This window comes from Myxine glutinosa, chromosome 5 (genome assembly GCF_964187855.1).
Source record: "Myxine glutinosa chromosome 5, kmMyxGlut1.1, whole genome shotgun sequence".
In the NCBI taxonomy this organism is placed as follows: Eukaryota; Metazoa; Chordata; class Myxini; order Myxiniformes; family Myxinidae; genus Myxine; species Myxine glutinosa.
Window position 1 is genome coordinate 122274210 of NC_136265.1, and position 15868 is coordinate 122290077.

General features: G+C 48.4%; 1 protein-coding gene across 1 annotated transcript; it reads left to right on the top strand.

The window, feature by feature from the left end:
• The first annotated feature begins 7144 nt into the window (after positions 1–7144).
• On the top strand, positions 7145–9711 carry LOC137427161 (uncharacterized). Its single transcript, XM_068116382.2, has one exon. The coding sequence runs from the start codon at positions 7660–7662 to the stop codon at positions 9205–9207; it is 1548 nt and encodes a 515-aa protein (XP_067972483.2). The 5' UTR covers positions 7145–7659; the 3' UTR covers positions 9208–9711.
• Positions 9712–15868: the final 6157 nt, after the last annotated feature.

The window sequence follows — 15868 nt, forward strand, 5'->3', positions numbered from 1 at the left end:
ACGCTGTTGAAACCAAAGCTTTCAGAATTATTGGAATCTCCCGCGATGAAGCTATCTCTGAGGGCCTCTCACTCACTCACCGCAGGCAGGTAGGTGGTCTTTCTGTCTTCTACCGACTCCTCTCCGGCCTTGCACCCCCAGCTCTCTCTGTGCTCTGTCCCCCAAATATTCCTACAGGTCGCACAAGATCTGCCAGCAACCCTCTGATGGTTAAACTGCCGAAATCTCGGCTCTCTGCTCACCTTCACTCTTTCATTCCTCTTTTCTCCTGCCTCTGGAACAAACTCCCTCACTCCCTTCAATCCCACTCCTCCCTCTAGGTCTTTAAAACAGCTGTTCACCACCATCTCTTATCGTCCCCCATCCAAAGCCTTGATCTTTTCTACCCCCGCTAATTCATCCCAGATCCACCTTGTTTGAAATTCCAACTTCTTTCCTGGAAGTCCCGGCAGTGTCCATATGTTTTATACCTCTCCCACCCCCCCCCCCTTCCCATTCCCCACCCCCAAAGCCCTCGCCCTCTCTCAGATCTCTTGATGTCTCCATGTCTCTCGGTCCCTGCTCTCAAATGTTGTGTTTGTGTCCTTCCCCCTCTCTCCCCATCTTGTCTACCGCTCCCGATGTTATTTGCTTGATGTGTCGGTTTGTCTTTCTGTGTGATTAATGTTCGCTCTTTCACGAGCCTCGATCTTGTATACCAAAAAAAAATAAAAATAAAAAAAATAACTAATGCACTTACAAACATACTAACACACACAAGCATGTTAATACACTAACAAACAAGCCAACAAACTCACAAAGATGCCAATGCACTCAAAAATACACAAACATACTAACACTCACAAACGCACAGACACGCTGGTGCACACAAAACACTAACACACTCGCAGACATGCAAACACACTCACAAAAACGCTAACGCACTCCAAAACACACAAACACACCAACACATTCACAAACATGCCAATGCACTCACAAATACACAAACACACCAATGCACTCACAAACATGCTGGTGCACACACAAATACTAACACACTCACAGAAATGCAAACACACTCACAAACACGATTATGCACTCACAAATATGCAAACACTCTAACACATTTACAAACACACAAACGTATTCACAAACATGCCAATGCACTTACAAATACACAAACACACCAACGCACTCCCAGCCACGCTAGTGCACACATAAATACTAACACACTCGCAGACATGCAAACAAACTCACAAACACACTAACACATTCACAAACATGCCAATGCACTCACAAATGCACAGACACTAATTCACCCGCTAATTCACCCCATATACTGTTTTTTGAAATTCCAACTTCTTTCCTGGAAGTCCTTGCAGTGTCCATATGTTTTATACCTCTCCCACCTCCCGTCCTCCCCCCAAGCCCTCTCCCTCCCACAGTTCTCTCGACGTCCCTGCTCTCAAAGGTTGTGTTTGTGTCCTTCCCCCTCTCTCCCCATCGTCTACTGCCCCCCTTATTTTGTGTTTTATGTGTCGGTTTGACTTTTTGTGTGATTAATGTTAGCTCTTTCACGAGCCTCGATCTTGCATACAAAAAAAACAAAAAAACACTAATGCCCTCACAAACACGCTAATGCCCTCACAAACACTCTAGTGCACACAAAAACACCAACACACCCACAGACATGCCAACAAACATGTTTACACGCTCACAAATGCACAAACACACACGCTAATGCACTTGCAAACATGCTAATACACACACAAGCATGCAAATACACTCGCAAACAAGCCAACACACTCACAAACATGCCAATGCACTCAATAATACACAAACACGCTAACACACTCACAAACGCACAGACACGCTTATGACCTCACAAACACGCTAGTGCACACACAAACACCAACACACTCACAGACATGCCAAAAAACTCACAACCACACTTACATGCTCACAAATACACAAACACACACGCTAATGCACTTACAAACATGCTAACACACACACACACACACACAAGCATGCTAATACACTCACAAACAACTATTTCCTATTTCCAAATATACACTATTTCCTGGAAATCCTGGCAGTGTCCATATGTTTATACCTCTCCCACCCCCCCCCCTTCACATGCCTCCCCCCCCCCTTCACATGCCTCCCCCCTTTCACATGCCTCCCCCCCAAAGCCCTCTCCCTCCCACAGATCTCTCGATGTCTCCATGTCTCTCGGTCCCTGCTCTCAAATGTTGTGTTTGTGTCCTTCCCCCTCTCTCCCCATCTTGTCTACCGCTCCCGATGTTATTTGTTTTATGTGTCTGTTTGTCTTTCTGTGTGATTAATGTTCGCTCTCTCACGAGCCTCGATCTTGTATACAAAAAAAAAAACAAAAAAAAAACAAGCCAACAAACTCACAAACATGTTAATGCACTCACAAATACACAAACACGCTAGTGCACACACAAATACCAACACACTCACAGACATACCAACAAACTCACAAACACGCTTACATGCTCACCAACACACATGCTAATGCACTTACAAACATGCTAACACACGCAAGCATGCTAATATACACACAAACAAGCCAACACACTCACAAACATACAAACACACAAACATATTCACAAGCATGCCAATGCATTTACAAATACACAAACACGCTAACGCACTCCCAGACACGCTAGTGCACACACAAATACTAACACACTCGCAGACATGCAAACAAACTCACAAACACGCTAACACATTCACAAACATGCCAATGCCCTCACAAATACACAAACACGCTAACGCCCTCACAAACACGCTAATGCACACACAAACACCAACACACTCACAGACATGCCAACAAACATGCTTACACGCTCACAAATACACAAACACACGCCAATGCACTTACAAACATGCTAACACACACACAAGCATGCTAATACACTCGCAAACAAGCCAACACACTCACAAACATGCCAATGCACTCAAAAATACACAAACACGCTAACACACTCACAAATGCACAGACATGCTAATGCCCTCACAAACATGCTAGTGCACACACAAACACCAACACACTCAGACATGCCAACAAACTCACAAACACAGTTACACGCTCACAAATACACAAACACACACGCTAATGCACTTACAAACGTGCTAACACACACAAGCATGCTAATACACTCACAAACAAGCCAACAAACTCACAAACATGCCAATGCACTTACAAATACACAAACACGCTAACGCACTCCCAGACACGCTAGTGCACACACAAATACTAACACACTCGCAGACATGCAAACAAACTCACAAACACGCTAACACATTCACAAACATGCCAATGCCCTCACAAATACACAAACACGCTAACGCCCTCACAAACACGCTAGTGCACACACAAACACCAACACACTCACAGACATGCCAACAAACACGCTTACACGCTCACAAATACACAAACACACGCTAATGCACTTACAAACATGCTAACACACACACAAGCATGCTAATACACTCACAAACAAGCCAACACACTCACAAACATGCCAATGCACTCAAAAATACACAAACACGCTAACACACTCACAAATGCACAGACATGCTAATGCCCTCACAAACATGCTAGTGCACACACAAACACCAACACACTCACAGACATGCCAACAAACTCACAAACACAGTTACACACTCACAAATACACAAACACACACGCTAATGCACTTACAAACATGCCAACACACACAAGCATGCTAATACACTCACAAACAAGCCAACAAACTCACAAACATGCCAATGCACTCACAAATACACAAACACGCTCACAAACATGCTAGTGCACACACAAACACTAACACACTCACAGACATGCCAACAAACTCACAAACACGCTCACAAACACACACGCTAATGCACTTACAAACATGCTAACACACACAAGCATGCTAATACACACACAAACAAGCCAACAAACTCACAAACATACAAATGCACTCAAAAATGCACAAACACGCTAACACACACAAACGCACAGACACGCTAATGCACTCACAAACAAACTCTCGCACTCACTTACGAAAGCAAGAACTCGTGTACGCATACGCACACATGCCACAGGCATGCACGTATGCAAGCGTACGTACACACACACACACACACACACACACACACACACACACACACACACACACACACACACACGCGCGCGCGCGCGCTGTCCCGATCTCACCTGCCGCCGCGTTCGTTCCGCGCTGAATTTTTATCCGAATCAGTGGTGCGCGTGGCCCGTCGCGCTGGTGTTCATTTACTACCAGCAGGGAGGGGCGAGGGGGAGAGAAGGATTTATGGAGAAATGGGGACTGGCCGGGAAGGGGGTGGGGCACTGGGATAAAGAGGCAGGTGGAAGGCAGAGAAAGCACGACATATGCAGTGTAATGTGGTGTGTGGTTGGTTCTGCATATTCTGGTTTTAACACATATGATGTGGTGTGGTTTGTTCTGCATATTCTGGTTTTAACATATGTGGTGCGGTGTGGTTTGTTATGGATATTCTGGTTCCGACATGTGTGGTGTGGTGCGGTGTGTTTTGTTCTGCATATTCTGGTTTTGACATATGTGGTGCGGTGTGTTTTGTTCTGCATATTCTGGTTTTAACATGTGCTGTGGTGTGTTTTGTTCTGCATATTGTGGTTTTAACATGTGCTGTGGTGTGTTTTGTTCTGCATATTCTGGTTCCGACATGTGTGGTGTGGTGTGTTTTGTTCTGCATATTCTGGTTTTAACATATGTCATGTGGTGTGTTTTGTTATGGATATTCTGTTTCCGACATGTGTAGGTGTGGTGTGGGGTGTTTCGTTCTGCATATTGTGGTTTTAACATATGTGGTGCGGTGTGTTTTGTTCTGCATATTGTGGTTTTAACATATGTGGTGCGGTGTGTTTTGTTCTGAATATTGTAGTTTTAACATAGGTGATGCAGTGTGTTTTGTTCTGCATATTCTGGTTTCAACATATGTGGTGTGGTGTGTTTTGTTCGACATATTGTGGTTTTAACATGTGATGCCGTGTTTTTTTTCTGCATATTGTGGTTTTAACATATGCAATGTGGTGTGTTTTGTTCTGCATATTGTGGTTTTAACATATGTGGTGCAGTGTGTTTTGTTCTGAATATTGTGGTTTTAACATATGTGGTGTGGTGTGTTTTGTTCAACATATTCTGCTTTTAACATATGTGGTGCGGTGTGTTTTGTTCTGCATATTCTGGTTTTAACATATGTGGTGCGGTGTGTTTTGTTCTGCATATTCTGGTTTTAACATATGTGATGCAGTGTTTTTTTCTGCATATTGTGGTTTCAACATATGTAATGTGGTGTGTTTTGTTCTGCATATTCTGGTTTTAACATATGTGATGTGGTGTGTTTTGTTCTGCATATTGTGGTTTTAACATATGTGATGTGGTGTGTTTTGTTCTGCATATTCTGGTTTTAACATATGTGATGTGGTGTGGTTTGTTCTGCATATTCTGGTTTTAACATATGTGATGTGATGTGGTTTGTTCTGCATATTCTGGTTTTAACATATGTGATGTGGTGTGTTTTGTTCTGCATATTCTGGTTTTAACATATGTGATGTGGTGTGTTTTGTTCTGTATATTCTGGTTCTGACATGTGTGTTGTGGTGTGTGTTTTGTTCTGCATATTCTGGTTTTAACATATGTGATGCAGTGTTTTTTTCTGCATATTGTGGTTTCAACATATGTAATGTGGTGTGTTTTGTTCTGCATATTCTGGTTTTAACAGATGTGATGTGGTGTGTTTTGTTCTGCATATTGTGGTTTTAACATATGTGATGTGGTGTGTTTTGTTCTGCATATTCTGGTTTTAACATATGTGATGTGGTGTGTTTTGTTCTGCATATTCTGGTTTTAACATATGTGATGTGGTGTGTTTTGTTCTGTATATTCTGGTTCTGACATGTGTGTTGTGGTGTATGTTTTGTTCTGCATATTCTGGTTCCGACGTGTGTGGTGTGGTCCGACTGGTTTTATCCTCAATTGAGTAACACACGCATGCACTAACCACGCCACAAACGGTGACTAACCACGCCACAAACGGTGACTAACCACACCACAAACGGTGACTAACCACACCACAAACGGTGACTAACCACACCACAAACGGACTAACCACACCACAAACGGTGACTAACCACACCACAAACGGTGACTAACCACACCACAAACTGTGACTAACCACACCACAAACGGTGACTAACCACACCACAAACGGTGACTATCCACACCACAAACGGTGACTAACCACACCACAAACGGTGACTAACCACACCACAAACGGTGACTAACCACACCACAAACGGTGACTAACCACACCACAAACGGTGACTAACCACACCACAAACGGTGACTAACCACACCACAAACGGTGACTAACCACACCACAAACGGTGACTAACCACACCACAAACGGTGACTAACCACACCACAAACGGTGACTAACCACACCACAAACGGTGACTAACCACACCACAAACGGTGACTAACCACACCACAAACGGTGACTAACCACACCACAAACGGTGACTAACCACACCACAAACTTTAGGATTTTAATCATTTTAAATCCGTGGAACGTGCGAATCCGTAGGAGACGGGTGGGGCAGTATTCCCATTTTATTTGACTTGTTCCCCAATTGGCTCTACGGAGGACTGTCGTTAAAATAAATCACATGTCACCAATTGTGTTCATCAATGCGGTGACGTAACGAATCCCCCTGTGAGAACGACAAGACGAAGAGGGCGAGCACTTGTCCGGCAATTAATGGTCTTGATTTGACCTGGAAGACAGAAATATAGTCAGAAAACGGACACACCGAACCATCACCCCAGCACACCCCAGCACACCCCACCTCAACCACCGTCTTCAGAGGACCCGACAACGCACGAACCTCAACCAATCGGATCAAAGGGCACGCCCATATTTGTCAACCCTACTTTGGTGAACGTGGCCCTTTGCGAAGCATCAACCAATGACAAGCGCAGAAGCCGAGAGTGAACGTTTTGTGGGCGTGGCTGTGGGCGTGTCTGGATGACGCACATTTTAAAAGTCGCGGCCCCAGACGCGCGGCGTTGGATTCGCCAAAGCGAAGCAGGCGGTGGTAGCAAGAAGCGCGCTTTGCTCTCGCCCTGTCGTTCGTTCATTCCTTTCGTATCGCTCTTCTACTTACCTTTAAACTCATTCATTCTGAAGAGTACTCTATTTTCCCATCACTTCTCCTTTTTGTTTTTAACTGTTACCTGCAGTGTCTAAAAGGTGGAAATCCCGAGTGATTCCTCGTGGTGCTGCTTGTCGCTGGAGACCGTTTGTTTGTTGTCCAAATGTTTTGTCTGTGCCAGTTTTTCACGTAACACCATTGTCCTAACACTCACGCTATCCATCCAACTACCAGAAAGATTTCCTATTTCCATGTCTGATCTTGTCTGAACACTTGTCTTTGCACGCTTTGCTCACACCTGTACTGTTTTTACTCATCTTGGTCTTTCTTCTGAACCTCAGTACTTCTCTTGATAGACCTCAACCCCCAACTACCCAGCCCCTCCCCCCACCCCTACCCAGCCAACTTTCCCCGAACCGCTTCCCCAAGTCCCCGGTCCAGGCATCATGGCCACGGCAACATCATCCAACCTGTCGTACATGCAGGCTGCCGCAGGAGCTTTCCTGCCCGAGCACGGGGAACTCCAGCACGGACTCCAGCACGGACTCGCATACCGTCCGCTCCCAAAACTACTCCCGACGTCGGCTGGGGACTTCTTAATGGCCGGAGGGTCAAACCACCCGGTGCTGCAGCACGCGATTCCACCAGTTCCTCCTCAAACGTCGACGCTTTCACATCACCATCACCATCACCATCAGCAGCAGCAGCAGCAGCAGCAGCATCATCATCACCACCACCACCACCAGCAGCAGCAGCAGCAGCAGCACCATCACCACCAGCACCACCACCAAGCGGCACGCTGGAGCTCGCAGCTTTTACACTCTGTGCATCCTGCCGACGAGGACGACCATCGCCAACCGCAGGAGCAGCAGTCGTGGGTGGAGGCGAAACCCTCGGTGTCGGAGGAGCACGCGTGGGCGGCCGCAGGACTTGCTGCCGCTGCTGCTGCCGTGGCCGCTGCTGGATGCGACGTCAAGTGCGTGGAGGAGCAGCGCGCATGGGCCGCGAGCCAGGCGGGAGACGTGAAGCCGGGACGCGAGGAGCTTGGAGCGGGAGGAGGAGGTGTGGGAGGAGGAGGTGCAGGAGGAGCGAGCGCGGCGCCAACATCTCTGCACCACCGAGCCCCGCCACCCGCTCCGGCGATGCCGCTGCACCATTCGCCGCACCACCACCAGCACGCCGGAGCCTGGGAAGCGGCCGCCGCCGGACACCTGCAAACGTCGCTGTCTCCCGGACCCCCGCACGCTGCGCTCGGCTACAACCAAGGCGCATTTCAGGGAGGTGCAGGAGGTCCGCTGCTGCACGCGATGCACCCCGCGATCCGAGAGCACATGGACGACAGCAGCGATGGCGGCTGCAGCGGAGGAGGAACCTTGCTGGGCCGCGACGTGCAGGACCCTTCGGACGAGGAGGCACCGAGCTCCGATGACCTGGAAGCGTTCGCTAAGCAATTCAAGCAGAGACGCATCAAGTTTGGCTTCACGCAGGCGGACGTGGGCTTGGCCTTGGGAACGCTCTACGGGAACGTGTTCTCGCAAACGACCATCTGTCGCTTCGAGGCCCTGCAGCTGAGCTTCAAGAACATGTGCAAACTCAAGCCGCTCCTGAGCAGGTGGCTCGAAGAGGCCGACTCGGCCACGGGCTCCCCGAGCAGTATCGACAAGATCGCGGCCCAGGGTCGGAAGCGCAAGAAGCGCACCTCCATCGAGGTCACGGTCAAAGGTGCCCTGGAGAACCACTTCGTCAAGTGTCCCAAGCCTTCGGCACAAGAGATCACGTCTCTGGCGGACTCCTTGCAGCTCGAGAAGGAGGTGGTCCGCGTGTGGTTCTGTAATCGGAGGCAGAAGGAGAAGCGCATGACGCCGCCCATCACCGGGACTCCTGGAGGTGTCGAGGAAGCGGGATCGTACGTGGCGCACATCGGGAGCCCCGAAGCCCAGGCGAGGCACCATGGACTACATCTCCCCTGTGCAGAAGGTCTGAGTTCATCATGAATGGTGGGGTGGCATGGTTATGTTCCCAAGACCTCCACAAATCTGCTCTGCCCCCCTGTGTCTTGTCAAGCTGTCCCTTGCACTCCTTCTCCCCTTCCAAAGGGGTTGTTTGCGGATATCACGTGGTACATTTGCAAATGCTTGAAGGTGATGATCTGGACCCAGGATTGTGGCCCAGGTCGTTGTTTCCCACTGTGGTCCCACTGGGAGACACTTCGTGTCGTATGGACACAAAAAAGGTAAAAGCAGAAGAAGCTTTGCAGCAAAGCTGCGTGTGCTGGCCGTTTGGTCTCCAAAGCTAAATTTCCTATATTTATGTGTGCCAAAAGGTCGTGGACTGTGTTCACCTCGTGGGTTACCTGAGGCATCAACGAGACTGTCGAATGTGTCGCTAGACCACGCTGGACGTGTTGAACCAGGAGCCGCACCGTCCAAATGTGCATCCTCACTGGCAAAGCTGCTCTGAGGGCGCACGAAGGATTTTTGGGGGGGTTCATGGTTGGATTCTTTTATTCTTTACCAACCTGTTCTTGCATTCCACAAGCGTGGGAATGACCCAGAATACAGTGCGAGGATCTCCTCAGATATCCAGGAGAACCCGCAAGACGGGTCTGGATGGGTGTGATCACCATTAATCAGTATCTCTTATTTTCCCCCTTTCATCTACTCTGCTCCCAAATCACCCTTTTATCCTTGGCACCTGTCTACAGGTACCCATAATTTAATTTCTTAACAACCTGGCGTCCACAACATGCTCCTTATTCCTTCTTGTTTCCTCCTTTCCCCATTTCTTACTTTTTAACCCACCCACCTTAATGATCATGGTTATGCATTGTGAACACATGGCTTACAAAGCTCTGCTGTACAAGCACCGTACAAATGTTTTGGTATTCTAGCTTGCTTACCCCAAAACCTTCCCCTAAAACATTACCCCGAAACCTTCCCCTCAAACATTACCCCGAAACCTTCCCCTAAAACATTACCCCGAAACCTTCCCCTAAAACATTACCCCGAAACCTTCTCCTAAAACATTACCCCGAAACCTTCCCCCAAAACATTACCCCGAAACTTTCCCCTAAAACATTACCCCAAAACCTTCCCCTAAAACATTACCCCAAAACCTTCCCCTGAAACATTACCCCGAAACCTTCCCCTGAAACATTACCCCAAAACCTTCCCCTAAAACATTACCCCAAAACCTTACCCTGAAACATTACCCCGAAACCTTCCCTCAAAACCTTTCCCCACAACATTACCCCAAAACCTTTCCCCACAACATTACCCCGAAATCTTTCCCCACAACATTACCCCGAAACCTTTCCCCACAACATTACCCCAAAACATTACCCTGAAACCTTCCCCCAAAACATTACCCCGAAACCTTCCCCTAAAACATTACCCCAAAACCTTCCCCTAAAACATTACCCCAAAACCTTCCCCTGAAACATTACCCCGAAACCTTCCCCTAAAACATTACCCCAAAACCTTCCTCTAAAACATTACCCCAAAACCTTCCCCTAAAACATTACCCCAAAACCTTCCCCTGAAACATTACCCCAAAACCTTTCCCCACAACATTACCCCAAAACATTACCCTGAAACCTTCCCCTAAAACATTACCCCAAAACCTTCCCCGAAAACATTACCCCAAAATCTTCCCCTAAAACATTACCCCAAAACCTTACCCTGAAACATTACCCCGAAACCTTCCCCCAAAACCTTCCCCTAAAACATTACCCTGAAACCTTTCCCCACAACATTACCCTGAAACCTTTCCCCACAACATTACCCTGAAACCTTTCCCCACAACATTACCCTGAAAGCTTTCACCACAACATTACCCCAAAACCTTTCCCCACAGCATTACCCCAAAACCATTCCCCACTACTTTTCCCCACAACATTACCCCGAAACCTTTCCCCACAACATCACCCCAAAAACATTCCTCACAACATTACCCCAAAACCTTTCCCCATAACATTACCCCAAAACCTTTCCCCACAACATTACCCCAAAACCTTTCCCCACAACATTACCCCAAAACCTTTCCCCAAAACCTTTCCCCACAACATCACCCCAAAAACTTTCTTCACAACATTACCCCAAAACCTTTTCCCATAACATTACCCCAAAACCTTTCCCCACAACATTACCCCAAAACCTTTCCCCACAACCTTTCCCCAAAACCTTTCCCCACAACCTTTCCCCAAAACCTTTTCCCACAACATTACCCCAAAACCTTTTCCCACAACATTACCCCAAAACCTTTCCCCACAACATTACCCCAAAACCTTTCCCCACAACATTACCCCGAAACCTTTCCCCACAACATTACCCCAAAACCTTTCCCCACAACATTACCCCAAAACCTTTCCCCACAACATTACCCCAAAACCTTTCCCCACAACATTACCCCGAAACCTTTCCCCACAACATTACCCCGAAACCTTTCCCCACAACATTACCCCAAAACCTTTCCCCACAACATTACCCCAAAACCTTTCCCCACAACATTACCCCAAAACCTTTCCCCACAACATTACCCCAAAACCTTTCCCCACAACATTACCCCGAAACCTTTCCCCACAACATTACCCCGAAACCTTTCCCCACAACATTACCCCAAAACCTTTCCCCACAACATTACCCCAAAACCTTTCCCCACAACATTACCCCAAAACCTTTCCCCACAACATTACCCCGAAACCTTTCCCCACAACATTACCCCGAAACCTTTCCCCACATTACCCCAAAACCTTTCCCCACAACATTACCCCGAAACCTTTCCCCACAACATTACCCCGAAATCTTTCCCCACAACATTACCCCGAAATCTTTCCCCAAATTACCCCGAAATCTTTCCCCACAACATTACCCCACAACATTACCCATCCCTCTTATTCCAAGTAACATCGTCATGCTTTGTGTGAAGTTAAAATGATTAATGACATTGTCCGTTGTCGTAATGTTAACATTGTTGTCGGTAAAACAAGCACAGAAGAAGACATCGTTATCGAGACGTTATTTAATTTCCCACATTACCCTCTGCCCCCCTCTGCCCCTCCACCCCTTCTGCCCCCTCCGAGCTTACACCCCAAGTTGTCCTTCCCCGTGGTCACGTTTGCGGACATGTCGCTATCAGCGAACACTTCATGTAAATATGTCGTTGTACAGATTCTGTCTTTGGCGACAGGACCGAATTGGGAATTATTTGTTATTGTTATTATCGTTTTGTTAATAATGATGCTGTTTGAATTTTGTTTTTGTTTTTCCTTCGGGAATTCGATGCTTCGGCTCAAGCTGGAGCCACGAGCCGGAGTGCGAACGTGGATCGGGATCGGGATCGGGTGTTTGTGTTTCTCATAAAAACTTGTTCCGAAGACGATAAACCTGCGTGTCCGCTGCACCTTTCTTGTGACGAAGCGACGGTGGCAAGGTAAAGGTGGGGTGCGGTGGGCATGTGCTGTACCAGCCGTTGGTGGGGTGCGGTGGGCATGTGCTGTACTAGCCGTTGGTGGGGTGCGGTGGGCATGTGCTGTACCAGCCGTTGGTGGGGTGCGGTGGGCATGTGCTGCACCAGCCGTTGGTGGGGTGCGGTGGGCATGTGCTGCACCAGCCGTTGGTGGGGTGCGGTGGGCATGTGCTGTACCAGCCGTTGGTGGGGTGCGGTGGGCATGTGCTGCACCAGCCGTTGGTGAGGTGCGGTGGGCATGTGCTGTACCAGCCGTTGGTGGGGTGCGGTGGGCATGTGCTGTACCAGCCGTTGGTGGGGTGCGGTGGGCATGTGCTGTACCAGCCGTTGGTGGGGTGCGGTGGGTATGTGCTGTACCAGCCGTTGGTGGGGTGCGGTGGGCATGTGCTGTACCAGCCGTTGGTGAGGTGCGGTGGGCATGTGCTGTACCAGCCGTTGGTGAGGTGCGGTGGGCATGTGCTGTACCAGCCGTTGGTGGGGTGCGGTGGGCATGTGCTGTACCAGCCGTTGGTGGGGTGCGGTGGGCATGTGCTGTACCAGCCGTTGGTGAGGTGCGGTGGGCATGTGCTGTACCAGCCGTTGGTGAGGTGCGGTGGGCATGTGCTGTACCAGCCGTTGGTGGGGTGCGGTGGCCATGTGCTGCACCAGCCGTTGGTGAGGTGCGGTGGGCATGTGCTGCACCAGCCGTTGGTGGGGTGCGGTGGGCATGTGCTGTACCAGCCGTTGGTGGGGTGCGGTAGGCACCAGCCAGTGTGCCAGCTTGGCATTCTTGGGCACACGGTGGTTAGTTAGTCGGACAGGCTTGGAGCGAGAGTTTACGCTCCAGGACAAAACTCCAGAGGTAGTCGAGGGTAACGGGGGTCGATGTTCCCCAGACCGGGTGTACGGTGCAACAAAGCGCACCTGCACGCAAATGTTTGTACACTTAATACGTACGTACTTTTATACACGAAATATATGATGGCAGAGGAGTGACCTCGTGATTGGTATTGCTTCATCCTTCGGTATCACGCTGACGTCACAGACGAGTGTCGTCACAAGAGAGTGATTGACGGTGTGGGTACCGGCACACAATGACCTGCTCTTTTTCAAAAGGTTCAGTGGGTTCCTTGACGTGTGCGTTTGGGTGCTCGTGTGGAGGGTCAATACCTGTAACGTAAGGTGCAATGTTCCGCAAGGTATACCATGTTGATGGAGAATACGTGAATGCTCCGTCGAGTCTGTTGAACGTCCGGATGAAGCGACAACCAAAGGGTTTATTATAACAACAACAACAACAACAACAACAACCGAATGGTGTAAATAGCGTGATAGCAAAATATAAATATATATTATTACGTTACAAACAACTCCAGGTTGTGCTAAACATACAGGTAGTGAAGATGTGGTTCCTTTGCAGCTGAACGTGACAGACAACCTGTTCTCGAGGTGATCATTATTGGCCTGGGTGGTGGTCGTTCGTGTGCAGCCAGTGGCTGCTGGTTGCATCATTTTCTGGGGCTGTGCCACTGATTCCGTGCCCCCAGTTAGCAGTCACGTGGTGCTCAATTTGCCGACCTCGGAAGGATGAGAGGCTGAGTCAACCCACCTGGTGTTAATGCAACGGTGTCGGGGCTTGAACTCAGGACCCTAACATCTCAAGGCAGCCACCTTTAACACCTTTAGCTAACATCATGGTTGATCACCTGGATAATGTCGGCCCGAAGGATGCAAATTCATTTTCCTGATGTTTCTGATAAAACCAGTCCCTCTTCCCTTCTCCACCCTTCCCTATCCATACCCATCACCTCTTCATACCCATCACCTATCCATACCCATCACCTCTTCATACCCATCACCTATCCATACCCATCACCTCTTCATACCCATCACCTCTTCATACCCATCACCTCTTCATACCCAACACCTCTTCATACCCATCACCTCTTCATACCCATCACCTATCCATACCCATCACCTCTTCATACCCATCACCTCTTCATACCCATCACCTCTTCATACCCATCACCTCTTCATACCCATCACCTCTTCATACCCATCACCTATCCATACCCATCACCTCTTCATACCCATCACCTCTTCATACCCAACACCTCTTCATACCCATCACCTATCCATACCCAACACCTCTTCATACCCATCACCTCTTCATACCCATCACCTATCCATACCCATCACCTATCCATACCCATCACATCTTCATACCCATCACCTCTCCATACCCATCACCTCTTCATACCCATCACCTCTTCATACCCAACACCTCTTCATACCCAACACCTCTTCATACCCAACACCTATCCATACCCAACACCTCTTCATACCCATCACCTCTCCATACCCAACACCTATCCATACCCAACACCTCTTCATACCCATCACCTATCCATACCCAACACCTCTTCATACCCATCACCTCTTCATACCCATCACCTCTTCATACCCATCACCTATCCATACCCAACACCTCTTCATACCCAACACCTCTTCATACCCATCACCTCTCCATACCCAACACCTCTTCATACCCATCACCTATCCATACCCAACACCTCTTCATACCCATCACCTCTTCATACCCATCACCTCTTCATACCCATCACCTATCCATACCCAACACCTCTTCATACCCATCACCTATCCATACCCAACACCTCTTCATACCCATCACCTATCCATACCCAACACCTCTTCATACCCATCACCTCTTCATACCCATCACCTATCCATACCCATCACCTCTCCATACCCATCACCTCTCCATACCCAACACCTATCCATACCCAACACCTCTTCATACCCATCACCTATCCATACCCATCACCTCTTCATACCCAACACCTCTTCATACCCATCACCTCTCCATACCCAACACCTCTTCATACCCATCACCTATCCATACCCATCACCTATCCATACCCATCACCTATCCATACCCATCACCTCTTCATACCCATCACCTATCCATACCCATCACCTATCCATACCCAACACCTCTTCATACCCATCACCTATCCATACCCAACACCTCTTCATACCCATCACCTATCCATACCCAACACCTCTACATACCCATCACCTCTTCATACCCATCACCTATCCATACCCAACACCTCTTCATACCCATCACCTTCATACCCATCACCATCACCTATCCCAACACCTCTTCATACCCATCACCTCTCCATA